At 52.0% G+C, this 19,794-nt stretch overlaps 3 protein-coding genes across 6 annotated transcripts in view; 2 read left to right on the top strand and 1 right to left on the bottom strand.

The window, feature by feature from the left end:
* Positions 1 to 13,126, top strand: part of PPOX (protoporphyrinogen oxidase) — a 33,380-nt gene extending 20,254 nt beyond the window's left edge. Inside the window, exons 2-14 of one of the 2 annotated variants that reach the window (XM_074309232.1) lie at positions 8,854 to 9,166; positions 9,270 to 9,465; positions 9,622 to 9,756; positions 9,916 to 10,031; positions 10,285 to 10,417; positions 10,699 to 10,843; positions 10,943 to 11,130; positions 11,569 to 11,629; positions 11,817 to 11,935; positions 12,021 to 12,131; positions 12,542 to 12,691; positions 12,769 to 12,811; positions 12,903 to 13,126. In XM_074309232.1, the coding sequence (XP_074165333.1) occupies positions 9,379 to 9,465; positions 9,622 to 9,756; positions 9,916 to 10,031; positions 10,285 to 10,417; positions 10,699 to 10,843; positions 10,943 to 11,130; positions 11,569 to 11,629; positions 11,817 to 11,935; positions 12,021 to 12,131; positions 12,542 to 12,691; positions 12,769 to 12,811; positions 12,903 to 13,045 (1,431 nt within the window). In that variant the 5' untranslated portion in view covers positions 8,854 to 9,166; positions 9,270 to 9,378 and the 3' untranslated portion in view covers positions 13,046 to 13,126. Of the gene's footprint in view, positions 1 to 8,853; positions 9,167 to 9,269; positions 9,466 to 9,621; positions 9,757 to 9,915; positions 10,032 to 10,284; positions 10,418 to 10,698; positions 10,844 to 10,942; positions 11,131 to 11,568; positions 11,630 to 11,816; positions 11,936 to 12,020; positions 12,132 to 12,541; positions 12,692 to 12,768; positions 12,812 to 12,902 lie in introns of those variants that run through there. The other variant, XM_074309233.1, reaches the window with a different exon arrangement.
* On the top strand, positions 1,876 to 8,272 carry USP21 (ubiquitin specific peptidase 21). 2 transcript variants are annotated; one of them, XM_074309230.1, is made up of 14 exons: positions 1,876 to 2,009; positions 2,643 to 3,257; positions 4,061 to 4,120; positions 4,241 to 4,364; positions 4,882 to 4,993; positions 5,219 to 5,374; positions 5,781 to 5,810; positions 5,956 to 6,020; positions 6,226 to 6,329; positions 6,641 to 6,727; positions 6,998 to 7,076; positions 7,346 to 7,453; positions 7,578 to 7,692; positions 7,909 to 8,270. In XM_074309230.1, exons 2-14 carry the CDS (start codon positions 2,664 to 2,666, stop codon positions 7,997 to 7,999), a joined length of 1,725 nt encoding a protein of 574 aa, XP_074165331.1. In that variant the 5' UTR covers positions 1,876 to 2,009; positions 2,643 to 2,663; the 3' UTR covers positions 8,000 to 8,270. The 2 variants fall into 2 exon arrangements, with proteins under 2 accessions (XP_074165331.1, XP_074165332.1); XM_074309231.1 differs by lacking the exon at positions 5,781 to 5,810 and having other exon boundaries at positions 1,877 to 2,009; positions 7,909 to 8,272.
* Positions 13,127 to 13,231: 105 nt separating the features above from the next.
* On the bottom strand, positions 13,232 to 19,521 carry B4GALT3 (beta-1,4-galactosyltransferase 3). 2 transcript variants are annotated; one of them, XM_074309235.1, is made up of 8 exons: positions 19,344 to 19,521; positions 18,117 to 18,238; positions 17,474 to 17,747; positions 16,728 to 16,963; positions 15,699 to 15,889; positions 15,406 to 15,528; positions 14,070 to 14,174; positions 13,232 to 13,989 (listed from the first exon to the last, which is right to left on the bottom strand). In XM_074309235.1, the coding sequence occupies exons 3-8, from the start codon at positions 17,733 to 17,735 to the stop codon at positions 13,725 to 13,727; spliced, it is 1,182 nt and encodes a 393-aa protein (XP_074165336.1). In that variant the 5' UTR covers positions 17,736 to 17,747; positions 18,117 to 18,238; positions 19,344 to 19,521; the 3' UTR covers positions 13,232 to 13,724. The 2 variants fall into 2 exon arrangements, with proteins under 2 accessions (XP_074165336.1, XP_074165335.1); XM_074309234.1 differs by having other exon boundaries at positions 18,117 to 18,261; positions 19,344 to 19,458.
* Between the last annotated feature and the right edge of the window lie 273 nt (positions 19,522 to 19,794).

The following is a 19,794-nucleotide window of genomic DNA, read 5'->3' as shown; positions in this document are numbered from 1 at the left end:
TTTTGGATGTAGCAAATAGTAGAATTTGTTTTTCTTGATTATTTCTCAATGTGGAAAGAGGGGAAGAAGAGAGAAAGGAGATAGGTTTCTATTGAGAAAAATAAAGTCAAGGCTCATCTCGGTTGCCATTGTCTTACAAAGCCTTCCTTCATGTCCCTAGCTCAAAGCATCACATTGTTGTGGAATTCATATAAAACTAATAAGCTGTGTATGAACATCAGTGCCATTACAAAGAAAGGGAAGCTCAAATATCTCTGATTAAGATCATACCTGAAGAGCTAGACATATATAAATATATGACTGTTCCAAATAGTCAAAAAAACATAAACAAGCAATTAAAATATTTTATTGATGACTTTATCTTTATGCCACAATATTTCATCCCTTTCTTGAAACTCAAACTTTCTTTTAGAAAAATGCTTAAGCAAAAATATGATTGAAGCTGATAATGTATATCATGTTCTAGTAGTCCCCTGCTTTTCTGTGGTGAAAGGGTAGCATATTTTATTTTCCTATCTGGAGCCTCCATTAATTTTTCCATTACTCAGAATGGACAGTCAGGAGCAATGCAAACCATTAACCATTTGATAGTGTTCCAAATCCCTAACTGAAGAGAAATTCCAATTGCACTAAGGTTTCACCTCCTATCCATCATATTGACAAAGATGACAAGTTGTGAAAATGGTAAATTTAGTTGTTGCTGTGAAGATACACTTCAGTACCCCATTTTATCAAACAATTTGAAAGTATTAAAAAAATAACTAGAGTGTTTATACATACTCTTGGCCCAGCCATCTCATTCCTTAGGAGATCAAAGACTAAGGGAAAAATCCTATATGGATAAAAAGCATTTAAAGGCTTTGAAAGATTGGAGGCAAAACAAATGCCTACAAGGTAAAGCCTGAAGAAAATGATGACACTTGGGAAGATGTGTATGAAGTAATGCAAAGTATCCAAACCCCTGAGAATGGCCTTCTAGACCAGGAAAGACATTGGATTTTTGCTCTATGTAACCAATTCTGACCCCCTCCTCCCCCCTTCTCAGAGATGATGGATGCTGAAGGAAGCAGGAATGTACTTAGTAATCAAAATACTACTTTGTTCTGGGTATCCACACAGGCTTATGTTACAGGGGAGGGCCCTTTTTTTTAGGGGTCTGGGTTCAAGATCGGGCGCTGTCATTAGAAAGAAGGCAATAAAAATTGATTTAAAACACTCCGAATCTCTCTTCTGCTTCTATTCAATCCTACTTTGCATTTCCCAGTCACTCCCGTCCTTGATTTTCCCACCCTCAACAAAATATTGGCTGCTTGGTCATTTTTCACGGCTGCGTGCTGGTGGATGCAGGATTTTGCACACAGGATTTTGCACACCGGTGGGAAATGCAGAATGCGTGATTGAATGCGCTATAGGACTGACTCCTGCTGCACCTCTGAGGAAAACCCTCCTGGCCTGGCTGGGGTTTGCCTCAGTGGGCCAGCTCTGGATTAGTACCAAGTCAGAGCTGTCATTGGCCTTAGAAGCAGCAGGCTGAATAACATGAGACCTGGGAGAGAAGATCGCTTCTCCTAGTGATTGACAGTTCACCCAACCCGGGCTTGGTATTCTGCAGTTCTTTGTCAGAGAACCTGGGCCCTGTGGCTAGCAGAGTGACGCGGGAGTAAACCCGTCAAGGCCCGGGAGACGTCCGGCTCTAGGCTGAGCTACTACAGTTGGCTGCGTTTCCATGGCACCCACCGCGGGACGCAAGAGGCGGGGCGACGCCAGCGCCGCGAAGGAGGCGGTCCGAACGAATGCTGCGCTGCGCAGGCGCCCTCGTCCCGGGTGAAGCTCGGGCCCAGGCGCCGGGCGGGAGGAACAAAGATGGCGGTGGCGCCTGCGGCGGGAGCGGCCTCGGCGGCGGCGGGGCCAGCAGCCGGGCCCGCGGGGGGGGTTCTCTGGGGCAGGAGGGGGTGGCCCTGAACTGGGGCCCGGGCCCGCCTGGCCTCCTGCCGCCTCGCTGGGGACAGGTACAGGCTGAGGCGCCGCGAGGAGTGGGAGGGTGGGGGGACGATGCTGCCTTCCCGGCGCTAGAGCGGCGCCGGGGTCTGGGGGCGCGAGTATGTGTGCCAGCGGCGTCGGGGGAGGGCCGCGCTTGTCGTGGCTGGGTTGGGGGCGGGACGCCGCCACTAAAGTAGGAGGATGGCCGGTGGCCTGTCCGAGGCGGCCCGGGAGCCTCCCGCACCCGTAGCCAATCAGCGGCGACTATATGCCTGGCCCTGGGCCGAGGCACCTGGGGGGAGGGGGTGCACCCAGCGGGGAGGGGGCTCTGGCCGGCCCAACGCCCGGGCCGTAAATCCGAGTGCTGGGGCTGTGCGCAGGGAGGGCTCCCCGGGCCTGCCTCCGGGGCTGTGGTAGCCTTTGCTCCCTCTGCATGGGCCCGCAATCGGAGGGGCGAGCCCCTGGCCAGGCATCCGACTCCAGCCCCTGGCACAGCCTGGCGCTGGGGGCTGTGTAGCCCCCGAATGATTAGCCAGGTGTGCCAGCTAGAATGAGGGGAATGGGTGGAGAAGCCATCCATCCATCCCCCGGAGGGCAGCCCGAGTGTGTATGGGCATCATTCCCCGGGGAGTTCTGGGGCTGACCCTTTCCTCTCCTCCCAGGGCCTGCCCCGGGTCTCCACTATGCCCCAGGCCTCGGAGCACCGCCTGGGCCGGGCCCGTGAACAGCCCATCAGTGTCCAGCCCCGGGTGGGAGCCAAGCTACCCATCGGCTCCCGGGCCAGGAGCAAGGAGCGCCGAAGCCCAGTGCCTGCGCCTAACCCCATGCTAAGGCCTCTGCCCCCTCGGCCCGGACCCCCTGAGGAAAGGTTCAAGAAGCTGGAGCTGGGACGGGGGAGAAACTCAGCCCCTCGGCCCCGGGGCCCGCTCCGGGCCGACCACGGAGTGCCCCTGCCCGGCTCACCGCCTCCCACTGTGGCGCTGCCCCTGCCCGCCCGCACTAACCTGGCTCGCTCCAAGTCTGTGAGCAGTGGGGACCTGCGGCCAGTAGGGGCTTTGGGTGGACACCGGGGCTGCGGGGAGCTCGGAGCTGCCCTGAGCCGCCTGACGCTCCGGCCCGAGCCCCCGGTGCTGAGACGCAGCACCTCTCTTCGCAGACTGGGTGGCTTCGCTGGGCCCCCTACCCTGATAACCATTCAGTCAGAGCCCCCTCCCCCCCATGGCCCCTTTCTCACGTCCGCCCGGCCCCTGGAGTCTGTGCACCCCGATGACAAGATGGTGAGGACTCTTCTCCAGGCTTCTGACTCCCTCGGGCTCCCTGCTCTTGCCACTGCCTCAGTCCCCTCCCTACCCCTCCTCTTCCTCCAGTTCCTATGCTGGCATTGCTAACTAGCACAGCCCTCTTCTCTCCCTTCCCCTCTCTGGCCTCTCGACATCCTTTTCTGGGATACCTGAGGCCCCTCAGAACCTTCTGTCATATGGCCGTGCAGCAGTGTCTGGGGATTCAGTTTCGCTATTTGGAATTCTTTTTTTAAGTCCCTGTGCCCTTCATTCCCTAATGACCTCCCCTTTCTACCCCCTCCCATCTCTTGGCTTGTGGCTAATTAATCTCTGGGGCTAAGGTGGGGCTAGGAATATCTGAGGGAGCCTGGGATAGCTGAGTAAGCTACTGCCGGGTTAGCCGAACTAAGCCTAGTGGGGGTCAGCGAGGGAGTCTGCCACGGGGGCAGGAGTGGGTCTCCGGAGCAGGAGGGTGGAGGCAGGGGGCAACTGGGGGGCCATGCCGGTGCTAGGGGAACTGCCCCGGGAGCTGCAGCGCAGACTGGCCGGGCGGAACTGGAACGGGCTCGGAGGTGGGACAGCAATGGCAGAGTCAGTGATGCACACGGCTGTTCTGGGTATACTGCTCATGGCCAACGAGGTAGGGGACCAGAGGGATCCGTGGAATGGTACGAGTCAGAGGATAGCAAAAGAAGTTACAGAGTCAGCTCTCGTGGAAAAGACAGACATTTAAAAAAAGGAAAGAGAAGACATGGGTTGGGGTTTTTGTTGGGGTGTCTAGCATTGTGCGCTTTTTCTAGGCTCATCATACACTGCTCTTGGGGTCTGGCCATGTTGGTCTCCGGAACTTGGGTAATACGGTGAGTGTGTCCCTCAGTGTTTGGCAACAAGAAAAAGGGGAGGAAAGTGACAAAACTGATGAGATGAGGCTTGTCCTTTCTGAAGATGGGCCTGACTGGAGGACCTGCTGTGTTCCACAGTGTTTCCTGAATGCCGTGTTACAGTGTCTGAGTAGCACACGGCCTCTTCGGGACTTTTGTCTTCGGAGAGACTTTCGGCAAGAGGTGCCTGGTGGGGGCCGGGCCCACCAAGAACTTACTGAAGGTAGGAGAACATACCCTCATTCATTCCCCAGAGCTTCATTATTTTTCTTAGCAATATCACGGAGTGATAATTTTACATTTATTATTTTACATGTGATTAATTATCATAATGTATTCATGTGATAGATGCTTAACAGTTTTTGGAATTATGTTCTTATCTCAATCCTCACAATATTGCTGTGAGGTAGATAGAGGTAGATTATCCCCATTTTACCTATGAGGAAACTGAGGCTCAAAGAGATTAAATAACTTTCCCAAGATTACCTAGCTAGTAAGTGGCTGAATCAGCATTAGAATATAGGTCTTATCATTCCTAGTCCAGTGGTTCCTTTGCTCATTCCACCCCAAATTCTCCAAACTTTGAAAACTACCTTAGATACCACTGCCACCTCCAATAATAAATCCATGTATCTGCCTTCATCACAAAGCCCACTGATCCCAAAGAAATAACTCTCCTCCACATCCCCTTTTCCATCTCCCTCTTCAATGCTTCACCTTTATCCATCATCCTATAATAGCCTTTGCAGATGTGCTGGGAGCTCTGTGGCACCCTGACTCCTGTGAAGCTGTGAACCCTACACGTTTCCGCACTGTCTTCCAGAAATATGTCCCTTCCTTCTCCGGATACAGGTGGGGGTCTGGTAGGAAGAAGAACTTCCTACTTCTGTCGAGGTTGGTGAGGGGTAGGGGTGGGACAAGGCAGAGCAACCCTAAACAGAGGTAAGGTAGGAGTATTCTTAATATGTCACTCATAAAAGAATAGATAATCCTTATCTGTGTGGGATACTGTTTGGGAAAAGGGAAGGGGAATGGGAAATTGAGAGTCAGTGTCCACCAGTCACTGTTTGGCTACAGCCAGCAGGATGCCCAGGAGTTCCTGAAGCTCCTCATGGAGCGGCTACATCTAGAGATCAACCGGAGGGGTCGACGTGCCCCACCCATCTTGGCTGATACTCCAGCCCCCTCTCTACCCCGACGAGGGGGGGCCCTCCTTGAAGAGCCTGACCTGAGGTAAGGGGAGAACCTTTTTTCTCAACCTGATTCCCCCTTCTTTCCTAATAAATTTATTCGTGTACACAAGTTTTTTTAATATAAGCTTAGTAGGCTTGGGAATATAGGATTAGAAATGGTACTTTCTTCGGGTGGGGAGGAGGCAGGCATACAGGGATAATTTGGGAAGAAGGAATTAAGGATGAAATGAAGTGGGGAAGTGAGTGTTACATAAAGGAATTGAGGGGAGATGGGAAGTTATCCTGGCTGAAGCCTATAGCCTGGCAGAAGGGGCAGGAGAATACTCAAGACTCTCACACATTGAGAAGTGGGGTAGAAAAAAAATGAGAAACAGAAGCAAAGCCTTCTCTCTCTCTCTTTGTGTGTTCATGTCTTTATCTTTGTTTCATCTTCCTTGACCTATGAGACGTTCCGTAATGCCCTTACCTCCTACAAGGTTAGTGAAGTGAGAAGGGAGAAAAGAGCACAAGGCTCACAAGGGGGCAGTTAAGAGTGGGGCCTGTTCTAGTGAGAGAGAGGGCAGCCTAAGGCTGGGACTCTTTTCCTGGGGCCTAAGAACTGCTTTCCATGATCTGTGACAGTGATGATGAGCGAGCCAATCTAATGTGGAAACGGTACTTGGATCGAGAAGACAGCAAAATTGTGGGTATGAAAGCATCATGAATAGGGGAACATAATGAGATGGAAAAATGGGGAAGTGGGCCTGGGAGGACTGACATATACAATACAGGGAGGAAAAGATGGGCATTATGAAAAACTGGGAAGTAAATACTAGAAATAGAAATGGGGATGGGACATTTTGTACTGGCGGGACAGAGCTTCAGAGGTAAAACTTATCTTTTGTTTTTTAGACCTGTTTGTTGGCCAGTTAAAAAGTTGTCTCAAGTGCCAGGCCTGTGGGTATCGCTCCACAACCTTTGAGGTTTTTTGTGATCTGTCCTTACCCATCCCTAAGGTGAGAGTTTAGGGAGATTTTAAGATTTAGTTAATGAGTTGGTCACAGAGTCTGTGACCTAACGGAGCTCATTCTCAGCCCATTTTGAATTTTTTTTTTTAATCAGTTATGGTAATGATGAGTAAGCATTTATCTGTCTTTGCATTTGTGGCATCTTTAACTATACATGGATCTTAACTAAACTTACTCCCTTAGGTTTGGGAATGAGGGTGGTTGGCTCCCTTGGGGTGGGTACCAGAAGGTGATATGTATCCTGGATTGGAGAGAATCAAATTGAGATAATGTGGTCACCATTTCTTTTTGTACTCCAGAAAGGGTTTGCTGGGGGGAAGGTGTCTCTTCGAGATTGTTTCAGCCTTTTTACCAAGGAGGAAGAATTGGAGTCAGAGAATGCCCCGGTATGTGTCAGTGGGGGGAGGGAAGATAGATCCATAGGATAGAATACTTAAGCTTTACTTTACTTTTTACAAGGGGAGTTGAGAGATGCTTCATTAGTTGCCAGATATTCCTGGCAGGAGAGGGGGTATATATCATAAATCAACCTCTTCAGATGGACATGAGGTTCAGATCATAGGATACCAAAGTGAATGGAGAGCACATTCAGTCTTAAAATAGAGATGACTAGAATGTTCAGGATGTGGAACATGTTCATTTCATTTCCAATGCAGGTGTGTGACAGATGTCGTCAGAGAACACGAAGCACCAAAAAGCTAACTGTGCAGAGATTTCCCCGGATCCTTGTCCTTCGTATCCTGCCTTTAGAATGGCCTTTGCATTTCTCCCCTACCCCTTCACATTTGTTAGTGTTCCTGCAGACATTTTCTGCTTGGGTCCTTTCAGTACTCTGAGGTTGGAGGGATTGCCCTACAAGAAGTAGGGTGTGAAGTAGGATTAGTCTTCCAGGGGATGGGGGTACTGCATGATAACCCACCAGAGAGAGAAACTATGGTGAATTCAGTAGCTTTAGTCTGCAAACCTGTTTCTCCTCATTCCATGTTCCTTAACATGGTACCTAGACCTGAATCGATTTTCTGCATCTCGAGGCTCTATTAAAAAAAGTTCTGTTGGTGTTGACTTTCCCCTGCAGCGACTGAGCCTGGGTGACTTTGCCAGTGATAAAGCTGGTAAGTTTGGTTGGGTGGCTCCCTAGGAGGTAGAGAGGGAAGATGTTACCTGGGAGGGAGGAAGAATACCAGGGGACTTTGTTGTTGCCCAGGGGAAAGGACTTAAATAGCTTTAACTCCACAGGGAGCCCTGTGTACCAGCTGTATGCCCTTTGCAACCACTCGGGCAGTGTCCATTATGGTCATTACACAGCCCTGTGCCGGGGCCAGACTGGTTGGCATGTCTACAATGACTCTCGGTGAGGACACCTCCCTTTTTTAACTCTTATCCCCAAATTTTCCCAGCACGTTTGTGAGGCTCAAGTCCAGTATGGGAGTCAGTATGGGGAAGGGAGGGAGAGGGAGGGGGTTATGGGTTTTAGATAGCTGGAATTCTGCCTTCACTTGGTCCCTGAGTAATTGCATCCTTCGGAGCAATTGAATCACCAACCACCTCCTCTCCCCCCATTCCGCAGTGTCTCCCCTGTCAGTGAAAACCAGGTGGCCTCCAGTGAGGGCTACGTGCTGTTCTACCAGTTGATGCAGGAGCCGGCAAGGTGCCTGTGATACCCCTCCAAGTCCCGGGACCTGTGAAGCCCTCTTGATGCCCATAAATCCCAGGCCTCCCATTTACCTCAGAGACGTCTATTTTTGTGTCTTTTTAATCTGGGAGGGGCTGTCTCCCCTGTATTTTTTTTATTAAAACAGAAAACCCCTCAACACCTGGAGGCTTCCCGGCCTCTCAGACCCGTGTACAGAACTGCCCTACCTTTTGCCCGTGTACAGCCCCCATTCCCGCTACAGTCTCACTTTTTGTGAATAAATTTAATAGGAAAAAAGTCCAAAGTGTTTCTTTATGGTCTAGACCTGGGGGAAAGGGCCAGAGTTCTAGATTCCTGCAGTCCTGGGAGTGGGAGCCTATTGTCCTTCACGTGTGACCAGCAGGAGGCCCTCGGAGCCGCTGGGGGCAGGAGGGAGGAGGGTCTGAGGCCGAGCGCTAGTCTCGGGACCGACGCGCATTACCTCGAAGCCTGGGGGCCCGACTTGCCCCTCCGTGTTGACAAACAGCTGCGGCGTTGCCGGGAGCCCTCGGTTCCCGCAGGCCCGGTCTGTTGCTAACATCAGCCTGCTGTTTATAGAGCCCTTTCCCCACGGTCCCGGCCTCGGGCGTCCCCTGCTCCTCCGCCACGCGCCCTGTCCCCGGGGTACGTGCCGATCTTATTCTTTCGCCCAATTTAAAAGACCCTGCTTCTCGCCTACTTTCCGGACCTGCAGCCACAGGACGGCTAGCCGCCGATGGGTTAATAAAAAGCTGCTGGCAATTGGCCCCGCCCCCTAAGGAAGAAGCCCGGAGACTCCGCATTTTTATTGGTACAGCCTATGGAGGGGTTTCTGATCCCGCCAATCGGAACTCGAGAAAGCCTCGCTTGCCGGGGCGAGCCTCCGGAGAGTGAGTGGATGGCTAGCCGGAAGAGGCTGCCCAGGTCCGGTGGGAAAGGGAGGCCGGGACCGTGACTGAGGCCTCTCGGCCATGGGAGGAGTTCGGGGCCCACCTTGCCGGGGCTTGACTCTCCGGTCTGTCAAGTCTGGATCCTGCTGGGTCCGATAGTGCGAGGCGCGGCCCTTATCTGCTCCTCAGTGCAGCGGCTTGGGGGCGGGGCTGCCGGAACCCCGCGACCCCCCCCTTCCCCACCTCCCCTTGCCCTCGCTCATTTTGTCTCCCAGCGTCTTTCGGTGAGTGTAGAGTTGAGGGATTCTCCCGGGGGTCCAGAGGCTGCCCCGGCCCGCGGGGGGTGGGGGAGAAGCGGAGTAGGATCCGATCGGACGTTTCCTGCAGGCCGGAGAGTCCCGGTTGCTGCCCGCCGCCACGTGCCGGGCTGCCTCGGGGCTGGGAGTCTCGAAGTCCTCTCGGCAGCGGGCGCCTCTCCTTCCCCGCAGGCTCCGCGATGCCCCGAACCGTGGCCGTGCTGGGTGGCGGCATTAGCGGCTTGGCCGCCTGCTACCACCTGAGTCGGGCCCCGCGGCCTCCTAAGGTGAGTGCCTTACCCGGGCCGTGGGAACCAAGCCCCCGCCCTTCCCTGGGACAGCTCGAGCTGTGGGCTCCCCTCCCCCCCTCCGCCCCATGAGGGAGTCGCGCACTCCGAGGCGGGCAGCCCATGAGGGGCCGGGCCCCGTGGCCTCTCCTCCAGGTGATCCTTATCGAAGCCAGCCCGCGCCTCGGAGGCTGGATTCGGTCTGTGCGAGGGGAAGACGGAGCTGTGTTTGAACTTGGACCCCGGGGAATCCGTCCTGCCGGAGAGCTAGGAGCCAGGACCTTGCTCATGGTGAGGGGCAGCCAGAGGCTGCCTGGAACACTGGGAGAGGGTTTCCTGGGGGTGAAGCCGAGACCCCCTTTCGGTGGGCCCGGCCCCACTCGGTCCCCCCGGCTCAGGCGCTTCCCTTAATTCTTTTTATTCCTGATGGCGGGGGTTTGTTAAGGGCAGGTCTCTGAGCTTGGCTTGGATTCTGCAATTTTGCCAGTTCCCGGGAACCATCCTGCTGCCCAAAATCGATTCCTGTATGTGGGGGGGACCCTGCACCCCCTGCCCACTGGCCTCAGGTAGGCTTTGCGTTACCTTCAATACCTCAATCCCGGCTTCTCTGTTGGGAAACTGTTTTTTGTCCTTTATGCCTCCCTTTCCCCCTATTTTTCATTTTAAGGATTCTCCTTTAGCCTTAAATCCTTTGATTTCTCTTATTTTGGTTCTCCTGATATGACAAGCCCCTGTGATGTAGAACTAATATTCTGGGTTGGAGGAGCCTTATTAGCTGACCCTCCCTCATGGTGGACTTTTTCCTCTCTCGGAAAACAGGGGACTGTTTCTTCCAGCTCCCCCTTTCACCAAGCCCCTGCTCTGGGCTGGCCTTCGGGAGCTGATTACTCCTAGGGGCATGGAGCCTGATGAGACCGTGCACAGTTTTGCAGAGAGGCGCCTGGGACTTGAGGTGATTCCACTCAGAACTCCCTTAAATTCTCCTTTCTGCAATAAAACCTGATCCCAGGACACCCATGCTCAGTCTAGCTCTCAAGGCCTCCAACCATATCCTCTGGGAACATTCCCACCCCACCTCATCTTTACTGCATCCATTTCCCATGGGGAAGCAAGCCTTTTTTCTTAGCCCTTCTCCTGTTTGGGAAAAAAGCTGTCATTAAGGGAAAGCTGGGATGCAAAGCCCTGAAAGAACCAAGGCCTGAAGCCTTTTCCATTCCTTTCTTTTTTCTGAAGGTGGCTTCTATTGCTATGGACAGTCTATGTCGAGGAGTATTTGCAGGGGACAGTAGAGTTCTCAGTGTCCGCTCCTGTTTCCCCAGTCTCTTTAAGGCTGAACGGACTCACCGATCTGTTTTGCTGGGATTGCTGCGGGGTTCAGGTGAAGAGATGCAACTGGCAGGGATGGTTACTGGATATGAAAGCCAGCAGCTAAAGGGGAGCAGCTAAGAAAAACTGATATATTCCCTAATTCCTCCAGGACAGAGCCCCCTACTAGATTCACCTCTGATTAATCAGGCTAGAGCTGAGCGTTGGAGCCAATGGTCTCTGCGGGGAGGGCTGGAGACGCTGCCCCAGGCCTTGGGCACCTACCTGAGTCATCGAGGAGTCGACATTCTAAAGGGTCAGGCAGTTTGTGGACTCAAGTTCCATTCAGGTCGATGGCAGGTATAAATAATTCTGGGGATAACCTGCTCCTCAAGTCTGTGTGGCTGATGATTTCTCACGAGGGTCTGCCTTTTTTTTAGGGAGCTGAATAATAGGACAATGAATACTGTTTCTCCCTATTAACTTTTTTCTCCTTGCTCTGATCCCTAAACTATAAATAGCTGCTGACTGCCTAACACTCTCTAGAATAGAAGGGGTGCACTCCAGTTTCCACCAGGACTTTCAGTAAGGGGCATCCATCCTCTTTGCAATGTGCAGGAATGACTGAACATTAGAAAACATTAGAACATGACATTTGTGAGGAAAGATCAATGTGTAGGAAGGGCACGGCTATTGCTGTAGAATACAGACGCACCCCCCTCCCTCCCTCCCCCCCCCCCCCCCCCGTTTTGAGTTATACCTCTGATTTGCTTCCGTTTCCCCATCTATGTCTCTCAGGTATCTCTGGGAGACAGCAGCCTGGAGGCTGATCACATCATTAGTGCTGTCCCTGCTGCAGGTAGTAGGGTGAGAGGGTGGTCCCCCTTGGGTGGGGGTGGGGCAGCTTTTTCCATAGTCTCTCTGAGGGTGGGATTGAGGATTTTTGAGGATTAAGCCTTTTATATCACTTCTCCAGTCTTTTCCTGCCTGGACTAGGAGTCCTTCCCTTGAAGGTGCCAAATGACTATGTGTCTCTCTTCCTCCAGTGCTAAGTGAGCTACTTCCCTCTGATGCAGCCCCTCTGGCCCAGAGCCTGGCCCCTATTTACGCAGTATCTGTGGCTGTGGTGAATTTACAGTATCAGGGGGTTCATCTGCCTGTCCAGGTAAAAGGGAATGGGGGACTTTGGAATAAGAAAACATGGGTATGTCTGAGGCCTTACAACACTGACATACTTGTCCCTTCCCCAGGGGTTTGGACACCTAGTGCCATCTTCTGAAGACCCTGGTGTCCTGGGAATTGTATATGATTCTGTTGCCTTTCCTGAACAGGACGGAAGTCCTTGCAGTCTTAGAGTAACGGTGAGAAAGCGTCCTTACTGGAGTTTTTAGACTACCTGAGGGGGGCTGTTTTGGAAGGTGCAATGGATAAAGCACCAGCCCTGGAATCAGGACTGGATTCAAATCTGGACCCTTATTACTTCCTGTGTGATCCTGAGCAAGTCACTTAACCCCAATTGCTTTGCCAAAAAAACCAAAAAACACCAAACAGGAAGTAGGTCTGAACTAGTCCCTAACCCTTCTACTTACAATTGGTAATTCAGTTCTGGCTTGCCTTCTATAGAGGGAATGATTTTTTTTAAAACCAAAAAAAAAAAAAAAAAATCCCAGAAAATCATAAGCCTAACCCAGATGACTTGATATTTCTTTTGAGATTCAAGATCTGGGGTGTAAGGAGGGGGGAAAAGCTACTCATTATTTTTGATACCTAGGTGATGTTGGGGGGAGCTTGGCTGCAAGCTCTGGAGAGTGGAGGGCAGAAGTTATCTCAGGAACTATTCCAGCAACAAGCCCAGAAAGCAGTTGCCACACAGTTGGGGCTAAAAAAGCCTCCAACTCAAAGTCTGGTCAGCCTACACAAGGTAACTAAGTTAGGGCAGAGGGACAAATGGGAGGTGGCTAGGAAATCACCGCTGATCTCTTGATTTTTCATCCGCAGAGCTGTATTCCTCAATATACTTTGGGCCACTGGCAGAGACTAGGTGAGTTCTGAGGGGCAGGGGAAACCAGTGATAAAGAAGGATCAGGAAGTAAAAATTCAACTGATGTTCACCTATATTTTGCTTTTTCCAGAGGCAGCTGCCCAATTTCTAGATAAACATCAGCTGCCTTTGACTCTAGCTGGAGCATCTTATGAAGGTGTTTCTGTCAATGATTGCATTGAGAGTGGGCGTCGGGCAGCAGCTCAAGTCTTGAATGTTAATCCTGACCTTTGACCTTGAGCCTTTTTTCTTATCCCTGCAGGCCAGGGGCTCCTGTCAAGACTAATTAATAAAATTGTTCTAATTAACAGAAAAGTAGTGGCTTGTTTTTTTCAATGATAAGCTTCTTGTCCCTGCCAGAAGCCAGACCTTGAAGAAAGACAGATAGTTCCAAAACTCATGTAAATGAGTCAGAGAAGATAGGAGCAAAAGAGAGACACAACAGAGTCCTTTATTAGAAAATATATAAAAATCCCAGGGTTCCCAGACAGATCTGGTAGGGAGAGAGAAATCCCAGAAGAGAATCCCGAAGGGGAGGGGTCACACCCTTCCCAACTGACACATTCCCCCAGGGGCCATAAATAAAATAAATATTCACAGGGGCCCAGGGAGGAGGGTCATACCTGAGCCCTCTTTTGGGGGTGGGGGGTGTGGAGGGAGTAGAAGAACCCTAGGGTCCAAACCTACTCCTACCCTAGTGGCAGGGTACTCCCACAGAGGTGGAGAGTCAGCATTATGTGTAATACCGTCCGTGAATCACAGTCAGGTGCCCTATCTTGGGGGATTCAGAAAGAGGGCCCTCCAGGACCGCAGGAGCCCAGCTCCAGCACAGCAGAGGTAACCCCCTTAGGCAGCAGTGAAAGGGGACCAGGAGAGGACAGTTCCCTCTAAGCTCAAATGAGAAGAGAGGTTGTCAGTGGGAACCAGTGTGGTTGGCAGCAGGCGGAGGACCGGGCCGTGCTGGGGGCCGGCGTTGTAGCATTTCTTGGCGAAAGGCCTGAGATGAGCCAGGTGGGTATCTGGGCCCCGAGGGTGGCCGGGGGCCCCGGGGATCAACCCCAATGTCTGCTGTGATGTTGGTATAAAGCGGGCCCAGCTCTCGAGCCAGCAGTTGGTAGGTGAGCGAGTTCATTCCATCCTGTGTCCATGAACGCTGTGTGCGGATCAAGAGGTCAAACCTGAGGGTCACAAGTGAAGAGCTGAGGCGGGAGAAGTACCACCTGGGCACCTGCCATCTTCTCTAGCCCTCTAGCCCTACCTGTGGGGGTTCTCTTCGTTGCCTTTGTCCCCTCGGTGCTTCACCATCTTATAGTGTCCCACCGACATCGGTGGCCGGGAGATCTTCATCCCAGCGAGGCGAACCCTGGGGAAGAAAAGAGCTTAGGAAGGTGCAGGGTCGCCCACCTACATTGGGCAGGCCTTGATTCAGTCCCTGCACTGACCTCACATGTGGTTTTCTTGCTATTTGAGGAAACTGAGGCAAGCAGGGTAATATGGCCTGCCTAGGGTTTCATAGATGGCATCTGAGGCCAGGTGTGAGCTCAGGAAGGAGTTTTTCTGACCCCAAGCCCAGTGCTCTGTCCTGCCTCAGCTGTTCTGTATATGGCTACAAATGGGGAAAAGAGACATCTGGGAAGGGATGAGCAGGCTGAGGAGAAGGGATGCTTGTAACAATGAGCCACAACTACAGAACATTCCTTTTAAAAAAGATAAACTTATGATTGTGACCAGAAAACTGGAGAGGAGCATCACATATTCAGAATGACTAAGAGGTCAAACAAAAGGAAAGACAATGAAGCCCTACAGACACTAAGTTATTATCGCTCAACTTTGTGCCCTCATTTCTCAAAGTTCCCGGAAAGCAGGAGCTGCCCTTGATGCCTGAAAAAGGACAGTTGGGAATCCTATGTTAGGAAAAGAAAGGCAAGAGCCCAAGAATTAAGGTACCGGTCACAAGGCCTAAACTCCAGCACAGATTTAAGCTATGCAGCCTATCCTAACAGAAGACCCAGATAAGGGGACTCTTTAGAAATTCAAGGGTACAGGAAGGGTGACTGGTTAATGAAACAGAAATAGAGTTCTGCTCCCATCTTTGTAAATTGTCTGAGAGGCAGGAGAGAGGAGAAATGAATCCAAGGCAGGGAGCACATAATCCACTAATACTCTAAGGAGGGAACAGATGACAGACAGTAAAGGCGAAGAGTCAGCATCGGAGGCAATCAAGCCTCTGTAAATATAAAAACTGAAAACATTTGAGTAATGAACCTCTTTAGAATGTCCATCAAAGCAGGACAGACCAGATCCTACTCAGCTCTCCACAAAGAGGGATTTCAGATCTTAGCAAAAGGACCCTAAATGACCTTGAGGGTCCCTTCCAGCTCTAGAAGAGTGTAGTCTATCTCAGGCCCAAAGCCAGCCGGCCCTGGGAGCAAAAAAAATGCTAAAGTAGCAGTGAGAAAAGCCCAGACAGAGTCATGGAACAAAGGGGGGAAGGGTGGGTAGAGAGAAAGCCGATACAAAGAGTCCAAGTAGACCAAAAGCAAGCCAGAGAGGTGGGGAAGGGGTGGGGGAGGAGAGGGAAATGTCCATCTAACCTGGTGGCAATATCGTCATCTTCTCCGCCCCAACCCCAATACTCGTTGGGGAAGCCATTCATCTTCAGGTACTGATCTGGAGTAAGAGCTGAGACCCCCCCAAAGTACTGGGGGTATGGGAGGCTAGAATGAAACAGACATGCTCCGAAAGTTCAAAGGGAAAACACCTCTTGTCCAAACAAATCTTTTTCTTCCTCCCCCGCCTTGCCCCATCCCAAATCACAGTACTGCTATCTCTGCTGCTTCTAGACTCCCCTCCCTTCCAAATCCTCAGTCAGCATTAAAACACAAACCTATATCCAAATTTGTTCATGGCAACAGCAACATGCCTGGGCCCTCCAGGGTCACAGACATAAAGATTGTGATCATTTTCAGGTAGCAAATCCACATCGTGCAGAAAGAGGCAGTCCCACTCTTCATCACGAAGGGCCTCCCGAACCCCCACATTCAGCAGCTTTGCCCTGTTAAATGTTCCATTTCCAGCCTAAAAAACATGGAAAGGTCATCATTGGGAATGGTTTTGGATGGAGTGAAAATAGAACAAAGCAGGGTTAACGAAAGGATATAATTACCCAGAGAAGGGCAATAAGTGAAATGAACCAGAGTTGGACATTGAGAAGTACTGTTTTATTTTCCCCTCTGGGAGTTTTATCTGATTAAATGTCATTGCCCTAATATAAAATATAAAGCAGAGTTAGGAGTACCATGTACACAATTGATGACAATTTGGTAAAAGAAAAGAAGTACTGGCATACTCCACCACATTGCTATTGTTCAGTCATTTTTCAATTGGGTCTGACTTTATGACCCCAATTGGAAGTTTCCTGGAAATGATACTGAAATGGTTTGCCATTTTCTTCATTGATTTTACAGATAAGGAAATTGAGGCAAACTGAATTAAGTGATTTGCCCAAGGTTCACACAGCTAGGAAGTGTTGCAGGCCAGATTGAAACTCAAGAAGAGGAGTTTTTCTGACTTCAGGCCTGGCTCTCTACCCACTGTGCCACCTAGCTGCCTTAAGCTGTCAATACTATTTGTCAATGTATAGGGAACTCACACTACCGATGCAAAGAAATAACTATTTGACAGTTCAGAGTATCAGAAAACTTCTTGGGAATCCCGAGGAATTTAAGGGATGTTCACAGAGTCACCCAATCACTGATGAATCAGAAGTATAATTCAAAGCGTGGTCTCCATCCACTACATGACACTGCCTCTCAAATAAACACAAAAGTAAAAGTAAATGCAAAACAGAAATAAAGCTGTGATGTCCTATTTAATGTCATTTATATCAAGTATGATGGAACATCTGGGAGGGTACCTGGTGGATGACATAGATGCCATAGGCAAGCTGCTGACGCTGCAGAAAAGGATGAAGGTGGTAGAGTAACAGCCGGAGATGGGGCTCTCTAGCTCGATGTGGCACAATGATGGCGGTTCGAGAACGAGGCTCACAGTCACCTGGATGGTAACGGCCTCCTAGCTCTACTCGAGGATTCCTCTCCAAAATCTGTGCCATAGATGGTATGGGGCTAAAGGACACTGACACAGGACCCACTGTTCAGAAGGGAATAGTAGGGTTAGGAACGCTGACACCTCATCTTGTTTTGGGTCTGAAATTCCAGAAAGATTCTAGAATTCCTGGCACCTGGGAATCTTAAAAACAGGACAGACATTCATCAAGCTGAGTTTGGCTCTAAAACCTAGAAGTTCCTTCTAACTACGGAGTTCCTCGTTTGCAGGATTCTCTTTTCTGACCAAAAGTGCAGCTGCTTGTGTGAGTAAGTATGGGAGACGGGTACATTACTGAACAAACCCTGAAATCTACAGACTCAGAATTACCTGTGAGGGGAAAGCTTTCAAGGGCTGGGAATGAGAGGCGAGAAAGAAAAAGGAAACAGATCATGATGAGATTAGCCGGACTAAACTTCTCATTTCTCTTTCCATGCCATCCTCACATTTCCTATTAGATCTCATCATGCCCCCAGATCCATGCTATTCCAACATGCCTCCTCCACCCCCCCATGCCCTCTGTCCTATTATTCACCTTCTTCCCTCTCAGCTCACCTAGGAAGGGAGAGCGCTCAGGGCAGTAGGGCAAAGCCTCTGGAGCCATAGGAGCCCCTGGGACAGGAGGGGCCCCCGGCAAGCGGCTGAGGTTGGTATACACATCATGGGGTCGTGAATAATCAAAGGTAGGGCCCGGGTCTCGACCAAACAGGGCACCGAGGCTACGGAAACCACCAAGGGACAGGTACATCATGACAGCCAGCTGGGAGCCCACAAGCAAGGCCAGCGTGCAAGGCCGATCTAGAATCCGACGAAACATCCTGGAGTGTAACTGAAATGGGCAGAAAGAGAGGAGTGAAACGAGAATCCTGGGAGAGAGGCAAGGCAGGAGAAGCGGAGAGAAACCAGCTGGGTCAAGAGAGAAGCAGAGAACAGGCTCAGGACAGTCAACGGGCAGGAAGCGAGAGGACGCGGGAGACATAATAACAGAAAGGGAGCCAAGGTGAGGAGGGAAAACCAGGGAGGGACAAAACCGGACTTTCAACCATCTCAAGGAGACTTTTATTTCCTGTTCCAGTGGAACCTTCCCGCCCTACCCCTGCCAACATTTTCCTTCCCCTATCTTTAACTCTAGGCATTCTCCCCTGGGCCACTCGGACCAGGAATGTCAGTCCATGCCCTCGGAGGGGAAAGGACTCACCCGGGCTCAGGCGGTGGCTGGAAGGGAGGCGGGGGCTCCAGGGGGCTCCGGAGGGGTGGGTCTGTGAGGCATCATCTGGAGTTGGGAATGTTGGAAGGAGGAGAAGGGGAAGTTCTGTCCATCTGCGGAGAGACAGTTTGGTGTCCTGAAAGGAACGATGGACTCGGAGTCAGAAGTGACTTCAAATCCAGGCAGAGACCGTGAGCAAGTCAGCGCGCTGCGAGCCTCGGTCTACTGCCACGTCATAGGGGAATAAACATGCCGACCCTCTTTCGGAGGTGGTTGTGCAGAAATGTAAAATATATTCATGTGAACTACAGTTAAGATCCCAAGACTCTTCTGGGGAAAACAAAGTTCACAGATCTTTTGCTTCCTTTTGGATTAAGGAATAGGGTCCCTGTAGGGAGGCTGTTTGGGGGCAGTTCAGGTTTTCCAGGTGGATGGAGTGAAAGGTGGAGGGGGTCGTGGTCTAGTCCGTGGGAATTCCAGTGGGGGGGTGTCCCCCTGCCCTAGAATCCGGGGTCAGCATTTAAGCTCCCGAAGACCCCTCTTCTCCTACCCCCTGCATGACGGTAAAGTTTTGGAAGTGAAGACCTGGGGCACCCGATACATGGATTTACACCCGGCCGGACTGGAGGGCGGGAGCAGAGGACACGGCCAAACCGGAGCCGCGGACGGGAAGGGCTGGGACTCCCGGGCCCAGGGAGCCATCAGGACAGCATCAGCTGCCCCTCCTCCTCCTGCCCCTCTCCCTCCCGGCTTGGCAGGTGCCCCCAGGGAGAGAGCGGCGGCCCCGCGAGCCGCTGGGGCGGAGCAGTGGGGGACGACTCCCACCCCGGCCCACATGGAGGTCTGAGGTGGATCTCGGGGAAAAGGGGTCCGGGGGGAGGGGAAGGAGGGAGCCCAGCGCTCCAGCATCCGGGAGAAAGCGCCAGCTCACCTGGAGGGGGCGGGCCCAGCTAGCGGTGGCGTCGAGGGAGGACCGCGAGCCTCCGGCATCCAGCCCCCCGCCCGCCCTCCCCAGCGCGCGCTCCGCTCCCCCCCAATGACCCCTGCGGGCCCCCGTCGGTCGGCAACAGCAGAAGACGCCCCCGTCTCTTTCCACTCCATCCCCCAACCCCAAGTCCTCACCGCCCCGCCCCTCCGACTCTAGGGCTTCCTCGCCTCCACTCCCCACCTCGAACTCGGGCCCAGGCCCCCTTCCTCGGCGCCTTCAATCCCCGATACCTGGCCTTCTTTCATATCCCCCTTCACCGCCGCCCAGAGAGCCAGGAAAGAGCCGCCACCGCCATCTTGGAAAAGGGCTGGGGGTGGGGGGCGGAGCTCGCCTTCCGGGGACCTGAGGCAGGGTGGGGCGGAGTCTGGAAGAGGGGCTCGGCCGGGGAGAGCAGGGCCTCGGAAGGGCGGGGCCTAGGGAGGGGCGGGGCCTCGGGAGGGGTTCAGCGGGGAAGGGGGAAGCAGGGCCTCGGGAGAGGCGGAGCCAAGAGACTGGGCCCGAGTTTTGCTAGTTTAAACCACGTGAATGAGTCCCTCCCTTAGAAGTTCCTTGGTAGGGGAATCCAAAAATAAGAATTGTTTTGGAGGTCATCTTTCCTTGCGGAAACTCTAAAAGCTCCTCTCAGGAGGGCCAGATTCTCTGTCTGGCAGAATTGTAGATCCAGAAAACTTTTAAATTTTT

Source organism: Sminthopsis crassicaudata, chromosome 4 (assembly GCF_048593235.1).
Source record: "Sminthopsis crassicaudata isolate SCR6 chromosome 4, ASM4859323v1, whole genome shotgun sequence".
NCBI classification, from domain to species: domain Eukaryota; kingdom Metazoa; phylum Chordata; class Mammalia; order Dasyuromorphia; family Dasyuridae; genus Sminthopsis; species Sminthopsis crassicaudata.
The sequence above is the reverse complement of the archived record's forward strand: the minus strand, read 5'-3'. Positions and strand labels throughout refer to the sequence as shown.

Excerpts from the sequence above, each read along its gene's own strand:
- USP21 (XM_074309230.1), top strand. The coding sequence starts at position 2,664 with ATGCCCCAGGCCTCGGAGCACCGCCTGGGCCGGGCCCGTGAACAGCCC. Across the intron at positions 3,258-4,060 it reads TGCACCCCGATGACAAGATG|GCTCATCATACACTGCTCTT; the intron begins GTGAGGACTCTT and ends CGCTTTTTCTAG. Across the intron at positions 7,077-7,345 it reads TCCCCGGATCCTTGTCCTTC|ACCTGAATCGATTTTCTGCA; the intron begins GTATCCTGCCTT and ends CATGGTACCTAG.
- B4GALT3 (XM_074309235.1), bottom strand. The coding sequence starts at position 17,735 with ATGTTTCGTCGGATTCTAGATCGGCCTTGCACGCTGGCCTTGCTTGTG. Across the intron at positions 15,890-16,727 it reads GCATCTATGTCATCCACCAG|GCTGGAAATGGAACATTTAA; the intron begins GTACCCTCCCAG and ends CATGTTTTTTAG. Across the intron at positions 13,990-14,069 it reads AACGAAGAGAACCCCCACAG|GTTTGACCTCTTGATCCGCA; the intron begins GTAGGGCTAGAG and ends TGTGACCCTCAG.